This window comes from Oncorhynchus kisutch, linkage group LG24, assembly GCF_002021735.2.
Source record: "Oncorhynchus kisutch isolate 150728-3 linkage group LG24, Okis_V2, whole genome shotgun sequence".
Lineage (NCBI taxonomy): Eukaryota > Metazoa > Chordata > Actinopteri > Salmoniformes > Salmonidae > Oncorhynchus > Oncorhynchus kisutch.
Window position 1 is genome coordinate 9,136,747 of NC_034197.2, and position 25,847 is coordinate 9,162,593.

General features: G+C 46.2%; 1 protein-coding gene across 5 annotated transcripts in view; it reads right to left on the minus strand.

Moving 5' to 3' along the window:
* The window catches only part of LOC109869141 (rho guanine nucleotide exchange factor 25), a 134,766-nt gene that overhangs the window by 91,464 nt on the left and 17,455 nt on the right, over positions 1-25,847 (minus strand). Inside the window, exon 1 of one of the 5 annotated variants that reach the window (XM_020459052.2) lies at positions 10,503-11,144. The exons of 2 other annotated variants lie outside the window; for them this stretch is intronic. In XM_020459052.2, the coding sequence (XP_020314641.1) occupies positions 10,503-10,596 (94 nt within the window). In that variant the 5' untranslated portion in view covers positions 10,597-11,144. Of the gene's footprint in view, positions 1-10,502; positions 11,145-25,847 lie in introns of those variants that run through there. 2 more of the 5 variants (XM_031803853.1, XM_031803852.1) reach the window with 2 other exon arrangements.

Sequence of the window (25,847 nt, forward strand, 5' to 3'; positions counted from 1 at the left end):
GCGTCAATTGACTCAAAATAAATGAGTTCCATTCTTATTGAAGTCTTATCTTATCATATTCTCTTTGAAAATATTAATTGATCTCATTTTGTTCTTTGTTCATTTGTCAACACTCATCATCAGTGTGCTGTCGCGGCTGAAGAAGAGGCAGAATGTGAAAGACACAGCAGATGAACTACAGAAGATTTGAACTGAAGCCTGGTCAACAGTGTGGAGGGCTGTTATGCTCACAAGTATAGCACAAAACGCTCACATGATGTTCAATCTTTCCAAGTACCGTGGACACGTCAATCGATATCCTCACTGTCATTGCTACAGAAAGCAAAATAACATTTTGTTGGTCGAGGGGTATGATTCTCAGTTGGGGTGCGAGAGGTCCCGGGTTCAAATCCTGCATGAGCCCTTTTGCAGATCCTTTAATTAACAAGCTCTGACAGGCAGATCGTGGGCCACTGGTCGGAGCGCCAACTGCCACCTCTTGGGCGCAGGACGAGGTGGCTGAATGGTTTACGAGATGGACTTCTAATCTATTGTCATATACACTAGTTGGTTCAATGTCGCACAACATTTATTCATTTAGAAAATCTGCAGAATGTTGGAGCAAATCTGACTTCCACGAACAAGGATATTGACTCAAATGTAATACACTTGAAATGACATCCAGCCCATAAAACTAATGAATCCCTCATGCTCTGCATTGGCCAGGAATCAAACCCTGGTCAACTGCTTGGAAGGCAGCTATGCTCACCACTATACCACCAATGCTATGTGCTGCTCACTAGCAACATAGGGACATCGATTCATATCTTGACCGTCATTTTTGTGGAAAGTGAAAATTCTTTGACCAAACGGATCGTTGGTATAGGTGTATGATTATGGCTTAGGTTGCGAGAGGTCCCTGGTTAAAAAAATCTATCATTTTAATCAGTACCGGTTACCTTCAGATTAGTCCCGTGACACTTGTCGTAGGGCAAAACGGAGAACATTGTGACAAGTGAGGTCACATTAGTTTGTAGCCCAAAGATTTTGGATTCTACAAACAGAAGTCGGCACATAGACGGTTCCGACTTCAGACGAGTCCCCTGACACTTGTGGGGGACATAGAGACAAAGACCACCGTTTTCGTGAGGGTCTCCCCTTTCCAGAGAGGGGTCATACGATTTTGTAGGTCAAACGGTTCGGAAGCTACAGACGTTTTTGTGAGAAGACCGATTCTAGGTATGTCTCATGGTTTGACAAACACCGCTCTAGGTCCACCATCTTTCACTGCAGATGCGGAGGTGTAACACAAGCCAGTACGGAGGATTGAGACGGATACCATGCGTCTCCATCTCTCGAGTTGAAAACTGATCGATTTTAATCGTGTTTACATATCTGGCATTACACATCTCGCATGTATATACTGTATTCTATACTATTTACTGTATCCTAGTCACTTTAATAATGTTGACATATCTGGCATTACACATCTCGTATATATATACTGTATTCTATGCTATTCTACTGTATCTTAGTCCGTTCCGCTCTGACATCGCTCGTCCATATGTATATAGTCTTAATTCATTCCTATTTAGATTTGTGTGTATTGGGTAAATGTTGTGTAATTTGTTAGATATTACTTGTTAGATACTACTGCACAGTCGGAGCTAGAAGCACAAGCATTTTGCTACACCCGCAATAACATCTGCTAATCACATGTATGTGACCAATAACATCTGCTAATCACGTGTATGTGACCAATGACATCTGCTAATCACGTGTATGTGACCAATGACATCTGCTAATCACGTGTATGTGACCAATGACATCTGCTAATCACATGTATGTGACCAATAACATCTGCTAATCATGTGTATGTGACCAATAACATCTGCTAATCACGTGTATGTGACCAATAACATCTGCTAATCACGTGTATGTGACCAATGACATCTGCTAATCACGTGTATATGACCAATGACATCTGCTAATCACGTGTATGTGACCAATGACATCTGCTAATCATGTGTATGTGACCAATGACATCTGATTTGATCAGCAAACAGTAGACATTTGACTTCAGATTCTAGTAGGGTGAGCCCCCCCCCCCCTCTCTCTCTCTCTCTCTCTCTCTCTCTCTCTCTCTGTCTCTCTCTCTCTCTCTCTCTCTCTGTGTAGGGCAATGCTGCAGGGGACTCATTGCCAACTCATAGCACACAGACCCAAACCCTCACAGATGCAAACGTGCAGTCACATGACTTATACATGGATGCATGCATGTACACACATACACTCACACGCACATTGTAGAGAGAGAGAGAGAGAGAGAGAGAGAGAGAGAGAGAGAGAGAGAGAGAGAGAGAGAGAGAGAGAGAGAGAGAATACCCCTCTGTGGGAGCGCTTGCTGTGCTAATAAATAGTCCTTTATCATGCCTCCCTCTCAGGCATAGACTCTTTCTCTTTCCCTCTCCTCCACTTTCCCTCTCTCTCCCTCTCCCTCCCTCTCCTCCACTTCATATCTCTCTCCGTCTCTCTCTTCCTCTCCCTCTCTCCCTCCCTCTCCTCCACTTCATATCTCTCTTCCTCTCTCTCCCTCCCTCTCCTCCACTTCATACCTCTTTCCCTCTTCCTCTCTTCCACTTGAAATCTTTCTCCCTCTCTCCCTCCCTCTCCTCCACTTCATATCTCTCTCCATCTCTCTCTCCCTCTCCCTCTCTCCCTCCCTCTCCTCCACTTCATATCTCTCTCCGTCTCTCTCTCCCTCTCCTCCACTTCATATCTCTCTCCCTCTCCCTCTCCTCTCCTCTCTCCTCTCTCCCTCCCCCCCTCTCTCTCCCTCTCTCTCTCCCTCTCTCCCCCTCTCTCCCTTTCTCTCTCCCCCTTCTCTCTCTCTCTCTCTCTCTCCCTCTCCCTCTCCTCCACTTCATATCTCTCTCCCCCTGGCAGCAGTGTCTGTTCAGCTGAGATTACCTGTGGCCCTTCGCAAACACAATCCGGTGTGTAGGAGGCTACGCCACAGCCCCAGATGTGGAGGCTTAGTACAGACTGGTACATTCTCTGTCCTAATCTCTCTCTCAGGGGTAACATACAAAAGCAGCGCGCATATCTCTCTCCCTCTCTCTCTGTCTCTCCCTCTCCTCCACTTCATATCTCTCTCCCTCTCCCTCTCTTTCTGTCTCTCCCTCTCCTCCACTTCATATCTCTCTCCCTCTCCCTCTCTCTCTCTGTCTCTCCCTCTCCTCCACTTCATATCTCTCTCCCTCTCCCTCTCTCTCTCTGTCTCTCCCTCTCCTCCACTTCATATCTCTCTCCCTCTCTCTCTGTCTCTCCCTCTCCTTCACTTCATATCTCTCTCCCTCTCCCTCTCTCTCTGTCTCTCCCTCTCCTCCACTTCATATCTCTCTCCCTCTCCCTCTCTCTCTCCCTCTCCTCCACTTCATATCTCTCTCCCCCTCCCTCTCTCTCTGTCTCTCCCTCTCCTCCACTTCATATCTCTCTCCCTCTCCCTCTCTCTCTGTCTCTCCCTCTCCTCCACTTCATATCTCTCTCCCTCTCCCTCTCTCTCTCTGTCTCTCCCTCTCCTCCACTTCAAATCTCTCTCCCTCTCCCTCTCTCTCTCTCTGTCTCTCCCTCTCCTCCACTTCATATCTCTCTCTCTCTCTCTCCCTCTCCCTCTCTCTCTCCCCCTGGCAGCAGTGTCTGTTCAGCTGAGATTACCTGTGGGCCTTCTCAAACACAATCCGGTGTGTAGGAGGCTACGCCACAGCCACAATCATTGCCATGGTATGAGGAGGACGCGTTTTACGTGGGAGTTTTCATACTGTAAATAACCAATATGGATGTCAGGAAAAGGCTCGCTCAGTGACAGAGCTAGATACAGTACATCTTTGCTCAAGCCAGTACCGTATCTCACACACACACACACACTCACGCACATGCACACGCACACAGTTGTGCGAGGCAGTCCTCTTATTTCTGGGGCGAAAGTAAGAGTAGGGAGAAGGTTCCAGGGGTTGAATTAGGGAGGAGAAGGCCATTGTTGGGGTCAGGGGGAGGCTAGGAGTAGCAGGGAGCAGAGCTGCAGTTGCTCAATGACTCCATGACTTCTGACTTCTGTTTTCTCAGAGGCCAAGATGAGCTATCCAGGCACGGATCCACACACCAATCAGTCAAACAACAAAACACTTTAGCAATGCTACAGGCCTGCCCGGTTGCTACCAACCAGTAAAAAATCGCCAGGTTGGATGTTCTTATCAGGTTACGTATGACAGTAATCGTCCTTCATTCAAACTATAACAGCCCCACGTATTTATGGTTTGTCATGCCTCTATGGGGAAAATGTTTCTATCCGGTCAATATAAGGTCATTCTGCTGGTTGAGAGCGCCCCCCCCCCAGCAGCCGAATACTTTTTTAATAGGTGGGAAATGTTCATTTTTATGCACGTTGTTAGTACACATTATTTTCTGGTAGCTTTTCTACACCTCCCGGTCGTCTCAGACATTGGCTGTAACACACACACACACACACACACACACACAAGACACACACACTCACAAGACACACAAGACACACACACACAAGACACACATTTACACACACACACACACATAAGACACACACACACACAAGACACACATTTACACACACACACACACACACACAAGACACACATTTACACACACACACAGGCACTCACACACACACACACACACAAGACACACATTTACACACACAGGCACACACACACACACATACACACACACACACAGCACATTCACGTAATAGCGCCAAGCTCTGCTAAAGGAACCCATTGATTTTATCCATCCATTATTAAGCATTGATTAGGAAGTGGCGAGTTGGTCGTGTCTTGGCTGGGTGACTGCATGGAGGTTAAAGGAGGTCCAGATTGCTCCATCGATTTTAATGTTTGACTTCCGCATTGCAGTTACCTCCGTCGATGGGGGGAATGGAAGGGGGGAGGAGAGGAGGGAGTGGGGGGAGGAAGCTTAGGTTCTATTGACATACAGTACTGATGAACATCTCAGCCCGTCGCCTCAGCCTACACCTCTAGGACATGTGTGGCACAAAGAGGTAATTCTATTTTTGTTCTGCGCTGCATCCCAAATAGCACTGTTTCCCCTATACAGTGAGGGGGTGAAAGTATTTGATCCCCTGCTGATTTTGTACGTTTGCCCACTGAAAAAGAAGTGATCAGTCTATGATTTTAATGGTAGGTTTATTTGAACAGTGAGAGACAGAATAACAACAACAAAAAATCCAGAAAAACGCATGTCAAAAGTGTTATAAATTGATTTGCATTTTAATGAGGGAAATAAGTATTTGACCCCTCTGCAAAACATGACTTGGTACTTGGTGGCAAAACCCTTGCTGGCTATCACAGAGGTCTGCGGAGATGGGAGAGAGATGGGATATCCTTCCAGAAGGACAACCATCTCTGCAGCACTCCACCAATCAGGCCTGATTTGGTAGAGTGGCCAGACATAAGCCACTCCTTAGTAAAAAGGCACATGACAGCCAGCTTGGAGTTTGTCGAAAGGCACCTAAAGACTCTCAGACTATGAGAAACAGGATGCTCTGGTCTGATGAAACCAAGATTGAATTCTTTGGCCTGAATGCCAAGTGTCACGTCTGGAGGAAACCTGGCACAATCCCTACGGTGAAGCATGGCGATGGCAGCATCTTGCTGTGGGGATGTTTTTCAGCGGCAGGGATGGGGAGAATTGTCAGGATCGAGGCAAAGATGAACGGAGAAAAGTACAGAGAGATCCTTGAAGAAAACCTGCTCAAGAGCGCTCAGGACCTCAGACTGGGGCGAAGGTTCACCTTCCAACAGGACAACACCAGCCAAGACAACACAGGAGTTGCTTCCGGACAAGTCTCTGAATGTCCTTGAGTGGCCCAGCCAGAGCCTAGACTTGAACCCAATCGAACATCTCTGGAGAGACCCCGTCTGAAAATAGCTGTGCAGCGACGCTCCCCATCCATCTGGGAGAAACTCCCCAAATACAGGTGTGCCAAGCTTGTAGCGTCATACCCAAGAAGACTCAAGGCTGCTGTAATTGCTGTCAAAGGTGCTTCAACAAAGTACTGAGTAAAGGGTCTGAATAATTATGTAAATGTCATATTTCCATTTTTAATTTTATTTGTTTTGTTATTTTTTCATTATGTGGTATTTTTTTGTAGATTGATGATGAAAAAAACAGTTTAATCCATTTCAGAATAAGGCTGTAACATAATAAAATGTGTGAAAAGTCAAGGGTTCTAATTACCAATTCAACTGATTTTTTTTCTTCTCATATTTTTAATTAAGGAGCAGAGGAGTATGAAAATCATATTTATTCACTCCTAAATGAAACATGTGCACGATGGATAGTTTGACAACAAAGTCGATGGGCTGGTCTGCCCATTGCTGCTCGGCTCTATGAGGCAGGAGTGTATCCGTTACATACGGTTTAGAGATTACACTGAAGGCATGTGAGGTATTTGAGTGTCCTTCTGAGAATATCCAGGCAATAAGAAGAAAGGAAGCCCGCTGATTTACAAGCTCCCGATGACTCCCTGGGATTGAGCCTCAGTGGGTAGTAGTTCCGCTGCATTCTCTGCATAACCCTTTGATAAAGAGCAGATCTGGATTCAAACAGTACTTGAAATCGTTTCAAAATACCGTACATGTATTAGAGTAGAATAGTCCCAAAACGCCAAACCCGATCCGTCTGACACTCCAGGCAGGCAATTTTCCCAAATACGTCGTCTGAGTGCAAAACGCAAAACCGATCAAAACTCTATGTTGACTATGCACAAGATCGTGGTCACTTTTCCACCCAATTTAATCAGTGTTCCATCGAGAAATACATTTCCCCCAATGCGATACCTGATCATATAAAGCCATTTAACGCTCAAATGACTTTTCATATGATTCTCTCCTCTATTGTTGGAATAAATTGTACGGTTCCTTCATCCTTAATTGATGATCACTTAACCGCTTGGTAAACCTACAGATTTGATTTGGTCAACGGATTTTTGTCTACTACAGAATCCGAGAACTTCGTAATGAAAATGCCTGTCTTTAAAGTAGAAACACAAAAAAAAGTAAGATGTATATACCCCCGATGTACTGTGATGATGGTGCCAAATTGTGATTTACACTCCACAGGAGGTAACAGCAAAAGAATCGGACATTGACAAGATCAGAGATGTGCGGCAGCAGATCAAATCAAATCAAAGTGTGTTGCTCACGCACACAGATTAGCGGAGGTTTACAGAGGGCGCAGCGAAATCTTTACCGCTCCTCTACCGCTCCTACCGTGCAGTAATACAATACCATTACGCAAATAATCCAAAAACAGAAAAGAAATGCCTCCCTTATGCTGTGAACATGTATCCAACATGAAGCTGATGGGGTCTTTTATGGTTTAAACTGCTTTACTAAAAAATTGCATTGGCCAATACAGCTCTGTGATGCTGTAAAAAAAATTATACGCCATTTACGTGGCAGAGCCTTTAATCCAAAGTGACAACAGTCCACACATTTTGGTATGTGACCACAGTGGGAATCAAACCCACAACTCTGGTGTTGCTAGTGCCATGCTCTTACCTACTGAGCCACGTACGGGCCCACCACAATACATAGGTACAATGCAATACTATATATATTTTTTTTAAATACACAATTACAATACAGGTGAAATATGTATGATTGCCATCCCCTCTTTCAGGCCACGGATGACTCATGCAAAGGTTTCATTCCTGATCTAGTTCAGGGTTGGATTCACGATGCCAGAAGTTTTTTCCCCCAGGTGCATGAACAATGAGGATATTTGCAGGGATATTTGATGAGAACCTATGGCCAGATGCGCACGACAGGCTCGATGCTAACTAGTGCCTGCTAAACACCACGCTCCTTTCATTTGATTACATTGTGAAAGACGTCTTCAAGGGTCACATCTTTGATCACATGTGGAAATGTGATGTTCAGTCAATCTGAATGGGTAGTGTATTGCTGTCAGGCCCTGACCTTAGAGATCCTTAGTATTCTCTATGTTTGGTTAGGTCAGGGTGGGACTCGGGTGGGAAATTCTATGTTTTCTGTTTCTTTGTTTTTGGCCGAGTGTGGTTCCCAATCCGGAGGCAGCTGTCTATCGTTGTCTCTGATTGGGGATCATACTTAGGCAGCCCTTTTCCCCCACCATTAGGTTGTGGGATCTTGTTTTCTGTTTAGTGTCTTAGCCTGACAGAACTGTGCGCTTTCGTTTTCACTTTTGTTATTTTGTTTGGGCGTTTTTTGGAATAAAAGAATCATGAACATTTTCCACGCTGCACTTTGGTCCACTCTTCCTACCACCAACGAGAGACGTTATAATTGCCTAATGTGAAAACAGTGTAATGAACTGTAATTGACAGTACATTCAAAGGGCAATTTTATCTATTGGATCAACTGGTAGTTAAAATGACTCAAATGAGAAGAAATCATCATGCTGTGTTTTGGTGATTAAACCAATGTTCTCATTATATTTCACAGTAAACTTCTAATTTGGATCAACGGTTGTGTGGTGAAACAAGTCTACAAAACAAAATGAATGCACGATGAAAGGATTTGAATGTCAGACTGGCTGCGTTACTAGTGTTACCAGTTTGGATTTCTGTACTAAGAGTTTGGAAAACTCACTACATACCAAATAAACAGTAGACTCAGTTTCAGAAGTGTTTGAACCCAGGTCTGATATATAGTGTAAAGGGAGGTATGCAGAAATTGCCTGGCACCATGATCAGGTCAACCTGTTCTCTACATACATCTATACCCTGTGTGTGTGTGTGTGTGTGTGTGTGTGTGTGTGTGTGTGTGTGTGTGTGTGTGTGTGTGTGTGTGTGTGTGTGTGTGTGTGTGTGTGTGTGTGTGTGTGTGTGTGTGTGTGTGTGTAAGTTTGTGCCTGACTGTGTGGACTATCTGGTAAACGTTACAGCAGTAGAGTGTGTTCTGGGTCTGGTGGATTCTTTGGATTTCATGAGTCTATAAAGGTCTTTGTTCTTATTACGTATCCACCACTTTTACTCAACCTCACTATTCTAATAGACTGCTGCTCTTCCTGCTGAACTTCATTATGAGAAACCTTTCAAAAGGGTACAAGGGAGAGAGAGGGGGGGGGGGGGGGGGAGAGAAAGAGAGAGAGAGAGAGAGGGGGGGGGGGGGGGAGAGAGAGAGGGGGAGGGAGGGAGAGTAGAAAGAGAGAGGGGGGAGAAGGAGAGAGAGAGAGAGAGAGAGAGAGAGAGAGAGGGGGGAGAAAGAGAGAGAGGGGGAGAGAGAGAGAGAGGGGGAGGGAGAGAGGGAGAGAGGGAGAGAGGGAGAGAGAGAGGGGGGGGAGAGGGGGGGGGAGGGAGAGAGAGAGAGAGGGGGAGGGAGGGAGAGTAGAAAGAGAGAGGGGGGAGAAGGAGAGAGAGAGAGAGAGAGAGAGAGAGAGGGGGGAGAAAGAGAGAGAGGGGGAGAGAGAGAGAGAGGGGGGAGGGAGAGAGGGAGAGAGGGAGAGAAAGAAAGAACGAAAGAAGAGGAAGAGAGGGAGGAAGAGAGAAAGCGATAAAGAGAAAGAAAGAGAGAGAGATTCCCAGCTAAATCAGCTTGCTTTTCGAGGTAGAGGAATTGACGAGAGTAGCTCAGTCCCCCAATCCATCCGTGGGCTGCATGCACCTAACCAACATAGACAGCCAGATGGGCACATACCTCGCTCAAGGACCTTAAACACACCCGCAGCCACACACACGCAGGCACACACACCAGGACACACACAAACACATGATATTTTCCTAGAAGAGTGTACGACAGTCCCTGTCCCTCCCTGCCTCTTTCCAATGTGTATTACATGTACACACACCATAGCAATGTCCTCCTCCTTGTGTTTCCTGTAATAGCGTAACTGTGTGACTTCCCCTGTCCATATCTCTCTGCGTGTGGTACTTTAACAGTCTGCCAGAGGAGAGACACCAATCTGTTGCTTCAGCTGGAGACAGGAGAGAGGAGAGGAGAAAGGCTCTGCTCCGCACCCTTAACCCATTAGTACACTTACACCTACTCCTTGCAGAACGGAGGCAGGGGGAAGGCGGAGGAGGAGGAGGTGGGTGGACATCTGAGCAAATGTGGTAGAGAGAAGAGGGTGAAGGCTGAACAAGGCAGTGGTGTGACAGGGAAGGGCAGGCAGAGAGATGAGACCGTGTTGATTTGCTACAGCTCACTATAAATCGACACACACATCAACCTACTCCTGTATCAGCGCGCTTGTATACAAATTACACACACACTAACACACACACACACACACACACACACACACACACACACACACACACACACACACACACACACACACACACACACACACACACACACACACACACACACACACACACACACAGAAGTAAACACACACACAGTTTATCGCACCCAAGCACACAGAGTACACAAACAGACACGACAGCTGGCGTGAATGAGTGTGTATACGCGGTGTACACTAACCTCTGACCCGGGCATAGCAGCAGCCACACTTGGCCAGGACTTTACGGAACAAATGTTGGCAGGCACAGCCTCGGTGGTGGTGGCCCCCTTTCATGGTGTACACCTCACGCTGGATGACCAGTTACCAGGGGTGGGCATGGCCCAGTGAGCACACACGCAAGTACACACTAGATCCTCGCGGTGCAGAGTAAATCCCCCACAGCAGTGTCGGGAGAGCGTCCACAGAGGAAACACAAAGTCCAGTTCAAGAGCTCCAGTCAGATCGGGTCCACAGCCAAAACGAGCAAGATATGGCTTAGAGAAAAACACAGCCATTAGGGATGGACTGCATGGCTGTCATGAGAATTATCCCTCTCTTTCTGTTTTCCTTTCTCCCTCGTTCTTCCCAGTTGCTGAGCTCTCGCCGGGTCAAATGACAGAGTAACAGACTGCCTCAGAGAGAGAGAGAGAGAGAGAGAGAGAGAGAAAGAAGAGAGACGGGGAAAAAGAGAGAGAGGGGAGGGGGTGAGAGGGAGGAGTCTGCTACAGCTCTAGTTGCTGCCTGGCTATTCCAGGGTAGTGTTCCCACTCCCCTTCTTCTCTTCCTTCACTTCTCTCCTGTCTTCCTGTCAAGTCCGTCTTTTCTCTTCGCGACCCTCCTCTCCTCTCTCTCTCTCTCTCGTTTCTCTTCTTTCTTTCCTCCCTCTGTCCCTCTCCTCCGCTCTTTCTCTCTCCTTCCCTCTCCTCTCCTCTGCTCTTTCGCTCTCCTTCTCTCTCCTCTCCTGCTCCCTCACTCGTTCCCTCACCTCCTCCACTTGTCTGTCTGCCTGCCTGCCTGCCTGTCGGCCTGCCTGTCTGTCTGTTTGCCTGTCTGTGTTATTTGTTATGCTCTTTCTACATGGCTGGCTGCTGGATGTGACTTTGGCAGACGAACGTAACACACTTAAGGACTCCTACTGGAAACCCAACACCTCCCACAGGCCAGCTGAAATGCCATGCTCTGTGTCTCTCTCTCGCTCTCGCTCTCTCTCGCTCTCTCTCGCTCTCTCGCTCTCTCTCGCTCTCTCTCGCTCTCTCTCTCTCTCTTTCTCTCTCTCTCTCTTTCTCTCTCGCTCTCTCTCTCTCTCTCTCTCTCTCTCTCTCTCTCTCGCTCTCTCTCTCTCTCTCTCTCTCTCTCTCTCTCTCTCTCTCTCTCTCGCTCTCTCTCTCTCTCTCGCTCTGTCTCTCGCTCTCTCTCTCTCTCTCGCTCTCTCATCAATTCAGAGTAAAATAGAAACAAAAACATGCGTGTCATAAGTGTGACTATGATCCCTTACTGATGTCACTTGTTAAATCCACTTCATTCAGTGTACATGAAGGGGAGGAGACAGGTTAAAGAAGAACTGCAACGCTGCTGGGTTTTACACGCTCAACCATGTTCTGTGTGTATCAAGAACGGTCCACCACCCAAAGGTAATCCAGTCAACTTGACACAACCGTGGGAAGCATTGGAGTCAACATGGGCCAGCATCCCTGTGGAACGCTTTCGTCACCTTGTAGAGTCCATGTCCTGACAAACTGAGGATGTTCTGAGGGCAAAAATGGAGGGAGTGCAACTCAATATTAGGAAGATGTTCCTAATGGTAGGTATACTCAGTGTATACGGAGTGCTATGTGAAAGAGTTTGTATTTGGAGTAGGGCTATGTTAGTAGGAAGACTATCCCCTGACTCTCAGAACAGTATTTCAGAACAGCATTGGGTAATGGTGGTTTTATGAGAGGCACACACACGACCCACCACACACACACACACACACATACACACACACAGGGTATAGATGTATGTAGAGAACAGGTTGACCTGATCATGGTGCCAGGCATTTTCTGCATACCTCCCTTTACACTATATATCAGACCTGGGTTCAAACACTTCTGAAACTGGGTCTACTGTTTATTTGGTATGTGGTGAGTTTTCTAAACTCCAAACTGGTAACACTAGTAACGCAGCCAGTCGGACGTTCAAATCCTTTCATCGTGCATTCATTGTGCATTCATTCATTCACACACACACACACACACACACACACACACACACACACACACACACACACACACACACACACACACACACACACACACACACACACACACACACACACACACACAGGCTTGTTGTCTGGATATTGACTGGCTCCTGTTGTTAGTTTATGATAGAGGGGCCAACAGGGAGACAGAGCTCTCTCTCTTCCATGGAGCTCCAGGCTCCAATTTCACAATGTTGGCATTGTTCTCTTTGTGCGTGCATGCGTGTGTGTGTGTGCGTGTGTGCGTGTGTGTGTGTGACATGAGCAGAATGACTGTACAATAGAGTGCCGAAGACAAGCATGAAGACAGGCGCGAGCCTGATTGTCTTACTGTGAGGGGTAGACCCCAGAGGTAGCCGTCGGTAACAGCCCATGGAAACCTCTCTCTCTACCACAGGCCACCCACTCAACTAGGTCTGAGACTTGCCACCCCACGCATTACACTGGAACAGACCCATTCCTTTAGCTGGAGAAGAGATTCTTTTGGACCGTTGGCGCTGACCAACTTTCGTTTTGTTCTGCGTTGATTCGAGTCCACCTCATTGGTCCTTACCAAACTCCACATTTGACCTTACATGGATGGGGGTGAGAGGATAAACTGCATTTGTTTAACCCGCCTCTGATTTGTAAAATCTTTGTTCCTTGTCGATGAAATCATCGGGTGCGATTCTATTAAAACAGGCTGCCTACTGTAGGGAAACAACCTGTTAGGAAACGGTAGCTGTTGAACCTAAGCTTGAATAAATGAGTATTTTGACGTATGTCTTGGTATTACCTCAGACTGCACGTGTCCATATGTCCTTGTGTGAAACCTTAGCGGCCATCGATATAGCAGCACATGACTTGGTACTTGGTGACAGGGAATACTGTACGGCTCCAAAGGTGGCTGACTCACTGTCACGCTTGTTGCGCCAACGAGATATACCAGGCCGTCTCTACTTCGGGCTCTCCATGACTCAGCAGATTTAGTATGAGCTCATCCCACTGTCATCCTACTCCCAGTACGTTTTGGACACCAATCTCAGCAGCGTCACAGAACCAGCTCAGGTTCCTCTCCCAGGGAATCTGGGGAGGGGGGGGGGGGACCAGGGGAACCAGAGAACCGTGGTTACCGACTGGCACACAACAACCCTCGTCACAGAATACACCCGGACCAGTCATCAAACAACAGGAGTTCCCAGGTCCCTCCTCTCCTCTCTGGCTTTTCCTCTTTGATCTCCTCTGTTTTGGCATGGTTCCAACATCCTATCCCTAGCCGCTTCAACATGCGTTAGTCTGATGCCACACACACCACAGCCTCTCTCTCTCTCTCTGTCACTCTCTGTCTCTCTCTCTGTTTCTCTCTCTCTCTCTGTCTCTCTCTCTGTCTCTCTCTCTCTGTCTCTCTCTCTCTCAGTACAGGTTCGTGCTGTGGGGGAGGTCTTCTTGTCTCAGGATGGTAAGTTGGTGGTTGAAAGTATCCCTCTAGTGGTGTGGGGGCTGTGCTTTGGCAAAGTGGGTGAGGTTATATCCTGCCTGTTTGGCCCTGTCCGAGGGTATCGTCGGACAGGGCCACAGTGTCTCCCGACCCCTCCTGTCTCAGCCTCCAGTATTTATGCTGCAATAGTTTATGTGTCGGGGGACTAGGGTCAGTCTGTTATATCTGGTGTATTTCTTATCTGGTGTCCTGTGTGAATTTAAGTATGCTCTCTCTACTTCTCTCACTCTCTTTTCCTCTCTCTTTCCCGCTCTCTTCTCTCAGGGGGACCTGAGCTCTAGGACAGTGCCTCGGGACTACCTGGCCTGATGACTCCTTGCTGTCCCCAGTCCACCTGGTTGTGCTGCTGCTCCAGTTTCAACTGTTCTGCCTGCGGCTATGGAACCCTAACCTGTTCACCGGATGTGCTACCTTGTCCCGGACCTGCTGTTTTCGACTCTCTCTCTAAACCTCACCTGCTGTCTCTAACTCTGAATGCTCGGCTATGAAAAGCCAACTGACATTTACTCCTGAGGTGCTGTCCTGTTGCACCCTCTACAACCACTGTGATTATTATTATTTGACCCTGCTGGTCATCTATGAACGTTTGAACATCTTGGCCATGTACTGTTATAATCTACACCTGGCACAGCCAGAAGAGGACTGGCCACCCCTTCTAGCCTGGCTCCTCTCTAGGTTTCTTCCTCGGTTCTGACCATTCTAGAGAGTTTTTCCTAGCCACCGTGCTTCTACATCTACATTGCTTGAAGTTTGGGGTTTTAGGCGGTGTTTCTGTACAGCACTTTGTGACATCAGCTGATGTAAAAAGAGCTTTATAAATAAATTTGATTGATTCACTCACTCACTCACTCTCTCACTCACTCACTCACTCACTCACTCACTCACTCACTCACTCACTCACTCACTCACTCACTCTCTCACTCTCTCACTCTCTCACTCTCTCACTCACTCACTCACTCACTCACTCACTCACTCACTCACTCACTCACTCACTCACCTACTCTCTCACTCACCTACTCTCTCTCTCTCTCTCTCTCTCTTTCTCCCTCTCTCCCTTTCTCCCTCTCTCCCTCTCTCTGTCTCTCTCTCTCTCACTCACACTCTCTCTCACTCACACTTTCTCTCACTCACACTCTCTCTCACACACTTTGCAATGTGTCTGTGTGAACATCAGAGCATCAGCAGACAATATCCAAGCAGATCACATGTAATAGAAAAGAGCCATCCAGCTACAGCCCCAGTAAAGTCCACATACCATCTCCCAGCTACAACTACAGTACATATCTCTCAGTACATAACATCTCCCAGCTACAACTACAGTACATATCTCTCAGTACATACCATCTCCCAGCTACAACTACAGTACATATCTCTCAGTACATACCATCTCCCAGCTACAACTACAGTACATATATCTCAGTACATATCAGCTCTCAGCCAGGTTACACAAAGCCCTGGCCAACCACTGTGAGATCACAGACCGCCGCTCTCCCTCTCTTTCTCCTCGTCTTCGTCTTTCTGTGTATGTGCACGCTTTAAAAAAAAATCTCTCCGCCTTTGTCTCTGTAACAAGATTCATCTGAAAAGCAAATGTGGTTGAAAAGAGTATTGCCAAACTATTGTACTTATACCAGAAGGGGGAGTTTAGACCAGGGCAATGAGGCAGCCTCCATGTCGCCTCACCAGATCCCAGTTCAGTTTAGCCTCCTATCGTTCTCTCCACAGTCACTAAACACACCTCTGGACCTGGTGAACTTTGACATTGGCCTGAGAGCTGTGTGTGAAGAGTCGTGAATGTCAGTGGAAGCATGGAAGACTAGCTCTCCACCACTGGGCCGCGTGTTTCCAGGAAGAAGAGGGAAGAACGAAGGGGATGGTGAGGGAGGGAAGGGAGGGGAGGGGTATGGAAGAAGGGAATGGTGAGGGAGGGAAGGGAGGGGAGGGGGATGGAAGAAGGGAATGGTGAGGGAGGGAAAAGATGGGGATGGAAGAAGGGAATGGTGAGGGAGGGAAAGGAGGGGGAGGTGAGGTGAACACCCAGACATCTTCTCTCTCCTTTCCTCCTTCCTCTATAATACCCTCCCCTCCCCCAGCACACACACACTAAACATGATTAATCCTCACACACATCGTCAAGCATAAACACAGATGCCTAGAAGAAGCTGGCTCAGCACCCCGTGCATGGTCATGGAAAATGGGAAAATCTATAAATGCACATGCTGGAATATACAGCCACATACTGTAGATATTGTGCATACGGGAGTACACACCTACAGTCCTCATATGGAATGTCTGGTTGTCTGTTTTTTCCATAGAATCTGAGTCTGAGAGGGAGAAGGCATCCTTACCGCCCGTCCAGTTAGGAGGAAGTGACTCAGCGATACAGGTTTCCTGCCTCCAGAGAAATGTCAAGCGGTGCTTTGTATGTTCTGTGTCTGTAATGTGGCATGTCTTTAAACATGTATCACGTGTACAGCTGTAGGATCTTAATTTGAGCCAGTTTACTAGAGCAGGAAAATAATCCTACAGCAACAGGAAATTATAATTCATGGACATTGTTTTCTTTTAGGGGTTTTAGGGGTTAATTTTTCGGTAGGGCAAATCAAGTCGGATATTTTAAAGTAAAAATGACAAACTTTAGAATCCTTTTTAAACTTTGAATATTATACAGGTTGGCATTCCCAGGTGAGCAGGAAAATTCTCAGCAACAAAAGAGTGATCAAATTAAGATGCTACATCTGTACTGCAATCTCGCATAGGCAAAGGCATACATGCATACATGAATTTCTCACCAATCACTGGAGAGTAGGTTTGAATGGCGGGAACCCTGTGACTGAGATTTGCCGGGATTTTACGGCACAAATCCACTCCCTTTTCCCGGGATAAATAACTACGAGAAACGGGTAAATTATAATCAATTATTTATACGAACAGCATGGCGTGAAATGGAACTGTTAAATTATAAGCAGTGGCTAAATGTGGCTTCTCTACGGCCTCCGCATGATGAATCATCAACACTCAGTGTGGGGACAGACAGCCCATCTCAGTATGGAGCACATTTCACAATGCGTGTAGACATATCATCTATCGCATCATGGTAACTTTTTGTCTTGTGACAGGCAGGCCTATGTTTACTCTAATACAAAGACCGAATGCACATCTAATTTCCCCATCCCCATCGGGGGTCTCCTTGTTTTTTAATTGCAGCTGCAGAGTTTTAAAACAGCCTATCACTCGAATATCGTTGCTTTACATCAGTACACACAGTCTTTCTCCCTCTCCATCAACTCCATTCAAATTGCATCCGAAATAGACAATCCTGTTCTAGATTAATATACTGTACCATGTATAGATGTCCTAGCCTACCTCCTTCAGGTAGTACATTCAATGTAATATTAGTCTTATATTTAGCTAATTAGTGATGGGTTAGGCATAATAAGGTTCTAGCTTATAGCCCCGGTCTCTTGCGCAATACCCAAGCACCTGTGCTCCTCTGGCCTCCTTAAAAAAAAACGGCTCCTTAGCTCTTGGAGTCCCATGCAGGAAAAGCTAGACTAGAATAGCTTGCTGGACCAATTTTTTTGGGAGCATTTCTTATACCAATAGACTATTCGTAGGGGGACGCAAGCTCTTTTTTTCTGAATGTAAATACAGCAGTCAATAAGACTCACAGGTAGTTTGAATGAAGAGCGAACACGCGATGGCAGTAGGCCATAGCAGTTATTTATTCAGACCCACCCATAGCCTTTCAAACCTCCTGAAGAGAAGTGAAAGCCTGCACCTAATTCTAGTCCTGTATTATTCAAGGATGTCATTAGAATGATGATGCACAGGAGGTTGGTGGCACCTTAATTGGGGAGGACAGGCTCGTGGTAACAGCTGGAGGGGAATGAGTGGAATGGTATGAAATATTATGAACGGTACATATTCGTCAGCCTACTAATTATACAAATAGTCCCTATTATATTTCAAAATTAAATCAGCCTATACTTGTAACTTTGTAGGCTGCATGTGCTGCACCAGAATTACATGTTATCTCTCTGCTTTATCATGGTTTGAACGATGTGCGTAATTCCGGCCCATATCATACAGTATAATACAATACAGTACAGTAATACAGTTCACTCTCAAATAATGTTGCCTACTGGAGCTAGTTTCATTTATTTAACCAAGAGAGCATACAGCTAAACTACATCTTTGGGTTTTTATGTTTTTCTGTCGTTCGTAATGTGCAGTAGCCTTTATCATATTGGATAACGGCACAATCATTTGAGCATTTTTGAGCTTGGGCTCATTAAATGTTGTTAATGTGGGGCTCATTAAATGTTGTTAATGTGGGGCTCATTAAATGTCGTTAATGTGGGGCTCATTAAATGTTGTTAATGTAGGGCTCATTAAATGTTGTTAATGTAGGGCTCATTAAATGTTGTTAATGTAGGGCTCATTAAATGTTGTTAATGTAGGGCTCATTAAATGTTGTTAATGTGGGGCTCATTAAATGTTGTTAATGTGGGGCTCATTAAATGTCGTTAATGTGGGGCTCATTAAATGTTGTTAATGTAGGGCTCATTAAATGTTGTTAATGTAGGGCTCATTAAATGTTGTTAATGTAGGGCTCATTAAATGTTGTTAATGTAGGGCTCATTAAATGTTGTTAATGTGGGGCTCATTAAATGGTGTTAATGTGGGGCTCATTAAATGTCGTTAATGTGGGGCTCATTAAATGTTGTTAATGTAGGGCTCATTAAATGTTGTTAATGTAGGGCTCATTAAATGTCATTAATGTAGGGCTCATTAAATGTATTGAACGCTTTTCAATGGCACTTCCGGGTTTTGGAGGGAAATACCGGGTTTCCCGGGAGAAAAGTGAACCCTACTGGATGTGAAATCAGGCAGAATGCAGTTGGTTATATTCAGATCACGTTCCCTCTCCCCCACCCTCACCCCCCGCACATTAAATTCTCTCTCCCTCTCTCTCTCTCTCGTTCTCACACATCACTCTCTCTTTCCCACTCATTCCCCTGTTGAATGCCGTCCAAGAGATGTGCCTTATTATTCACAGATTTCATATTTTACTCTCGCTCTACACTTCCCTCTCTCCCTGCTCCCACCCTTACCCCCTCTCCCTCTACATCTATTCCTGTCACTGTCTCCCTCCCTATCCCAGTTTCTCTCACTACCCTATCTCCCCCTTCCCTCTCTCCATCTCCCCCCCCCCTCTCTCTCTAGCTCTCTCTCTCTGTCTCTTTCTCTTCTCCCACACCAATTAAGGCAAACTCAAGCACTCGTGTGCTCCTGCATTTTCTCTTAGCCTCATGGCAAAATGTGTAGAATAGCAGGAAATTATCTTTAAAACAGCAAAAACATTATCTAATCCTCATGGCAAATAATGAAGAATAGCATGAGATGAGAAGCACATTTTTCTCTCTGCCCTATAGCAAAATGTATAGCATTGGGGGAAGGTAGGTGCCCCGGGGCCCCAAATTCATTAGTCCGGCCCTGGGCAAATTGGCACTAGGCAGTAAGTAGTTTCTAGTCTGAGTGTCTCAGGGGGAGGTTATTTCTGTGTTCTGGCCTGTGTGTGTGTGTGTGTGTGTGTGTGTGTGTGTGTGTGTGTGTGTGTGTGTGTGTGTGTGTGTGTGTGTGTGTGTGTGTGTGTGTGTGTGTGTGTGTGTGTGTGTAGGGATGCTGCTCTGTTTACCGACCTGTCTGCCTGTCCTGTTCTTCACCACTGTGTGTGTGTCTGTGTGTATCCTGTGCAACACCGCTGCAGTATGGGGCGGCTCCAGAGAGAAGGGAACAGAGCACAGAGCAGAAACAGGAAGAGAGTAGCACACTCTCTCTCTCACACACACACACACACATACTGAGAGCACACAGAATACACACACAGAGCACACCCACCTGCAGACGGAGTGCATGTCCAAGGTTGTCTGGGGGGAGAAGTGTGTGTGTGTGTCCTTTTCCATCCCGTGCCTCCCTCGCTATACAGCTACAACATACACACCACCACATTACAATCAGATTGCCCTATCTATCCCTCCCTGGCAGTATCCATCCACCTCCCACCTCTCAACAGTATCTATCCACCTACCACTTCTCAACAGTATCCATCCACCTCCCACCTCTCAACAGTATCCATCCACCTCCCACCTCTCAACCGTATCCATCCACCTCCCACCTCTCAACCGTATCCATCCACCTCCCACCTCTCAACAGTATCCATCCACCTCCCACCTCTAAACAGTATCCATCCACCTCCCACCTCTCAACAGTATCCATCCACCTCCCACCTCTCACCAGTATCCATCCACCTCCCACCTCTCAACAGTATCTATCCACCTCCCACCTCTCAACAGTATCCATCCACCTCCCACCTCTCACCAGTATCCATACACCTCCCACCTCTAAACAGTATCCATCCACCTCCCACCTCTCAATCATGCTGCTTTTTTCCATGGAACCTGCTGTTTGGACCTGGAAACTATCAACAGTCAGATGTGCCCTCTATTCCCTGACCCTGCCTGAATCAAAGGCTTATTTAAGTTATAATGCCCAAGAAGTCGGTGTTTGGAAGATATATTGGCACGACTGTTGTTAGGCCTGAGACGAAGTCAAGGGCGGTCAAACTGTGCCAATATATCCTCCAAACACCGGCTTCGAGGGAATTATAACTTATATAAGCCTTTAAACAACGGGTTACCAACATGTTCAAATAATGGATATGTCAGAGAGACAGACAGGAAAGTTTATACATTTAGTTGAAAACTAAATGTTAGTTTAAAAGAAATGTGAAATAATGTCTAGACGCTTTTATAGTGGAGATCAAGTTTATAAATTGCCTGGCTGGGCTGACGAGACAGTGGATTGCGCAGTTCGATGGAACAGTGTGAACACTCCCTCTCTGTGTGTATGTGTAGCTTGGCTGTGTAGTGTACATTCAACCCAGCTGTGTGTGAGTCTGATGAATGTAGCAAGGGCTTAAATCGGAACTATGACATCTCAATGAAGGAGTCAGCACTAGTTTAACACTGCTCAAACGTTCAGCCGCATAACGTTGGCCACACATGAAGTGTGAAGCACAGGTTGTAAATATTAGACCTAGGCCTATTTGTAGTCTTATAGGCAGCCTTATAATGCGTTTGAGCCAATCAGTTGTGTTGTGACAAGGTAGGGGTGGTATTCAGAAGATGGCCCTATTTGGTAAAAGACCAAGTTCATAGTATGGCAAGAACAGCTCAAATTAGCAAAGAGAAACAACAGTCCATCATTACTTTAAGACATGAAGGTCAGTTAATCCGGGAAAATTTCAAGAACTTTCAAAGTTTCTTCAAGTCGCAAAAACCATCAAGCACTATGATTGTAAGGACTGGAGCTGGGAGATGGGAAGCAAGTACAGGGAGTGAATAAATAACCGACATGAAACAAACAAGGACAGTGTCTGGACAGGGAAAACATAACGACAATAATGCTGACACTAGGAACAAACTGAGTAACAGACAGATATAGAGGGGGCAATCAACAAATTGAAGGAGTCCAGGTGAGTCCAATGAAGTGCTGATGAGCGTAATGATGGTGACAGGTGTGCGTAATGATGGGTCACCTGGCGCCCTCGAGCACCAGAGACCAGGCGTGACAATGATGAAACTGGCTCTCATGAAGACCACCACAGGAAAGGAAGACCCAGAGTTTATTAGAGTTACCAGCCTCAGAAATTGCAACCCAAATAAATGCTTCACGAAGTTCAAGTAACAGACACATCTCAACATCAGCTGTTCAGAGGAGGCTGCGTGAATCAGGCCTTCGTGGTTGAATTGTTGCAAAGACACCACCACTAAAGGACTGCAATCAGAAGAAGAGAAGAAGAATACTTATTTTCCACAATAATTTGCAAATAAATTCATAAAAAATCCTACAATGTGATTTTCTGGATTTTCTTTCTCATTTTGTCTGTCACAGTTGAAGTGTACCTATGATGAAAATTACAGGCCTCTCTCATCTTTTTAAGTGGGAGAACTTGCACAATTGGTGGCTGACTAAATACTTTTTTTGCCCCACTGTATTTGTGAGACGCAGAGTAGGTGAATGGATGATCTTTGCATGTGTGGTTCCAACCGTGAAGCATAGAGAAGGAGGTGTCATGGTGTGGGAGTGCTTTGCTGGTCACACTGTCAGTGATTTATTTAGAATTCAAGGAACACTTAACCAGCATGGCTGCCACAGCATTCTGTAGTGATTTGCCATCCTATCTGGTTTGCGCTTAGTGGGAATGTCATTTGTTTTTCAACCGGACAATGACCCAACACACCTCCAGGCAGTGTAAGGGCTATTTGACCATAAAGGAGAGTGATGGACTGCTGCATCAGATGACCTGGCCTCCACAATCACCTGACCTCAACCCAATTGAGATGGTTTGGGATGAGTTGGACTGCAGAGTGAAGGAAAAGCAGCCATGTGCTCAGAATATTTGGGAACTCCTTCAAGACTGTTGGAAAAGCATTCCAGGTGAAGCTGGTTGAGAGAATGGCCCGAGTGTGTAAAGTTTTCATCAAGGCAAAGGGTCGCTACTTTGAAGAATCTCAAATATAAACTATATTTTTGATTTGTTTAACACTTTTACTACATGTATTTCAATGTAGAATGTATCAAATTGATACCAAGAGATACCAAGAGATGACAAGAATACTATTTACACACTATTCATAGGGGAGAAAAGCAGGAACAATATCGGTGGGATCACCTGTTGTGACCTGGACTGTCAGATTACCCTGCTTGAGGACTGTGAGGTGATTGGTGCATTTCCCCCTCTTCCCCAGTGTACCAAAACCCCTAAGAAACTCCCCATTTGCATTCTATTTGTGCTACTGGTGCCTGTTTTGTTACGGAACTTAATAGAGAAGTCATACACAATGAGTAACGTCAACTTGGCTATTTTCTGTGTATACGCTGTACTGTCAGGGAATACTGCAAATTAATGTTTCACTTTCACTTTGTCCTCAGAAGAAGCGTGACCGTGCATGGCCTTGTGTGGCCTCTCGTTCGACTAATCCCGTCACACAGCACCAAATACTGCATGCGCTAGCTAGCTCAGTCTGCCATGAGAGACGACTGAGAGAAGAACAAACTATTCTCAAAGTAGGTAAAAAGGTGTTTGCTGATGTGTACCGTCACGGCACAACAGACATCATTTTATGTCTACATCCACGGGCTATTCTAGCTGTCTTACTTTGATCTGTTCTGTCCCTTTTGACTCGTCATTGTTATGACATTCCATCCAGGGGCATGTTGAAATGTACTGTACTGTAATATGATGCAGGGCGGCTGAGCCTATTACCATAGTATCATATCATCTACCATATTAAAAGCAGAGAGGACCACTGAGATGAAAGACAACAGAGGGCCCAGATGTTTCAAGTACTTTGTAGCCCAGAGGCATTTTACTGTTCCACTCTTACAGCAAAGCCTCCAAACTACCGTTGACAAAATGTCTATTGGTACTGTGGCATGGTAATGTGGCTTGATACTAGTCGGTACGTATTCAATGGCTCTGTAGCCGACATGTTCATGACAAACCTGGGAAGAGAACAGTAACACGCTGTAACTCTCCAACATAAATTCCGGTACCATTATGCTGTTGTGCAGACTAATATAACGACGTAACTAGTTACATATGTCCTATATGTCTTCACTATGTCTGTTCTGCTGGACTTGAGGTTATGGAGTTGCAGTGTGTGTGTGTGTGTGTGTGTGTGTGTGTGTGTGTGTGCGTGTGTGTGTGTGTGTGTGTGTGTGTGTGTGTGTGTGTGTGTGTGTGTGTGTGTGTGTGTGTGTGTGTGTGTGTGTGTGTGTGTGTGTGTGCGTGCACTTTACCATGGTTACAGGTCAACTTTGAGCACTTTGCCATGATTACCGGTTCACTTCCTCTTCCTGTTGTTGTGGGTTTAAGCATTTGTCCCTGACAAAGACAACATCATAAAACAGGAGAGAGGGGTAGCCCCTAGCCACACATAAGGACATCCATCAGTCAGCTACTACTATCAAACACTGGAACTGGATGTTTGGGTGGGGGGGGCAGTGGGGAGGGGAAAGGGAGACCTAGGGATCACGTTGGGTTCACTTTACTTCTCGTGACCCCTTGAGACGCGGGGGAAATATTACCAAGGGTCCTAGCCTGTGGGAAGAGACTGGAGATGAATTAGACCTTTGAGGAAGTGAGATACAACAGAGGGAGTGGATAGAGAGGAAGACGAACGTTTGGAAAAAGAGGAAGAAAAGGCAGGAAGAAGCGGAGCACAGGAGATCAGAGACGAACGGGGATCAGGAAGTGAAATGAAAGGAAGCAGGGAAGAAGAAGAGAAGAAGGAGAGAGTCTCCCCTCTGTCTGCATGTGGTTTAGCTGCTGCTGGCACCGTCCTGTAATTCCTGTGAAGCCACTAGAAGGCATGTTGTTTCTAATGTCTACCAGATGCCCGCTTGGTGATCTCTTCTCCTATCCTCCTGCTTCTCCTGTGCCTCTGTCTGAACCCCACAAAACCAGAACACACACACACACACACACACACACACACACATTCAGGGCCAATGAGAGCAGGGCTTCCTCTCTTCCTCCTCCTGCACTCCATCCCCACCACAGTCACAGCAAGGGATGGAAACATGACACTGACCCCTACCATACCAACCAGACCATCATGGCAGCAGCAGTAGTATTTGACGTCTTTTCCTGGGGCAAAGGAACCAATGGAATAATCCCAAAAATGCATATAGTCCCGCCCATCTGTCCCACTCCAGACAGGCTCAGACAAACACTCAAATTTGAACGCAGGCTTGCAATGGACCTGAAAAATACCATAGGAGTGGCACGAACAACAACCACCCAGCTCGACCACCACTCCATTCATGGATTATGAACGATGCATTTCAGCACTCTGGCTCTCCTGTGGGAGGCCTGGGCTAAGATAATACTTGGCTGCATTTGGCCATTACAGATAAACATTGCCGACAGCTTCCTCCTCTGTCTGTCTCACACGCACGCACACACACGGTACGCATGCACGCACACACACACCGAACAAACGTAATGCTCTGCTCTGCACACCAGTTAGCGGTTTGGTTTGATTTGGTTTCAGCCACATGGTAACACGGTACACACTCTACTCTACCACTACCCCCCCACCCCCCCGATCCCCCATCCAGCTACAAAGCTCCTTTTGTTTGGTTGCACTCAAGGAAAATGGGAATGCACGCAAACCTTTTCAGAGCTAAATCAACCAAGAATGGCTGTCTGTAACCAATAGTAGGGTTTTCCCTCAACATTTTGCATCCATTTTCCCCATCTGGAAACGGTTGGCCACGCAGCCTCCCCACGCCAGCCTCCCTACTCTGACACACAAACACACTCACACGTACGCAAGCATGCCCACAAACTGATCCCAGTTTTCCTACACGGTACATTAACGGGGATAACTGGGCCCTGATCCTCCCATTGGTCAGATTAGGTCCTATATCGTCCTATCAGTGCTAACAGTGCAGATACAGGGAGGTGGTTCATTACCGGCTAACCCCCAAGCTTCAGGAAGCTTACGGTGACTCCCATCTGATAACACACCTGCTCATATTATCTCACATGACTGGTCAGATAAGTGTCTATTTTAGGTACAGCTGAACACATACGCCTACAAGCAGGGACGTAATGGAGGGTAAACACACATGAACGTAGTACAAGACGTTGCGGTCAAGACAAGTGGGTGGTAGAAATGATGTCCTAAGAATATTAGAGTATTTGTCAACAGGCCAGGTGTCATTTACGAGGTGATTGAGTGTTCGACC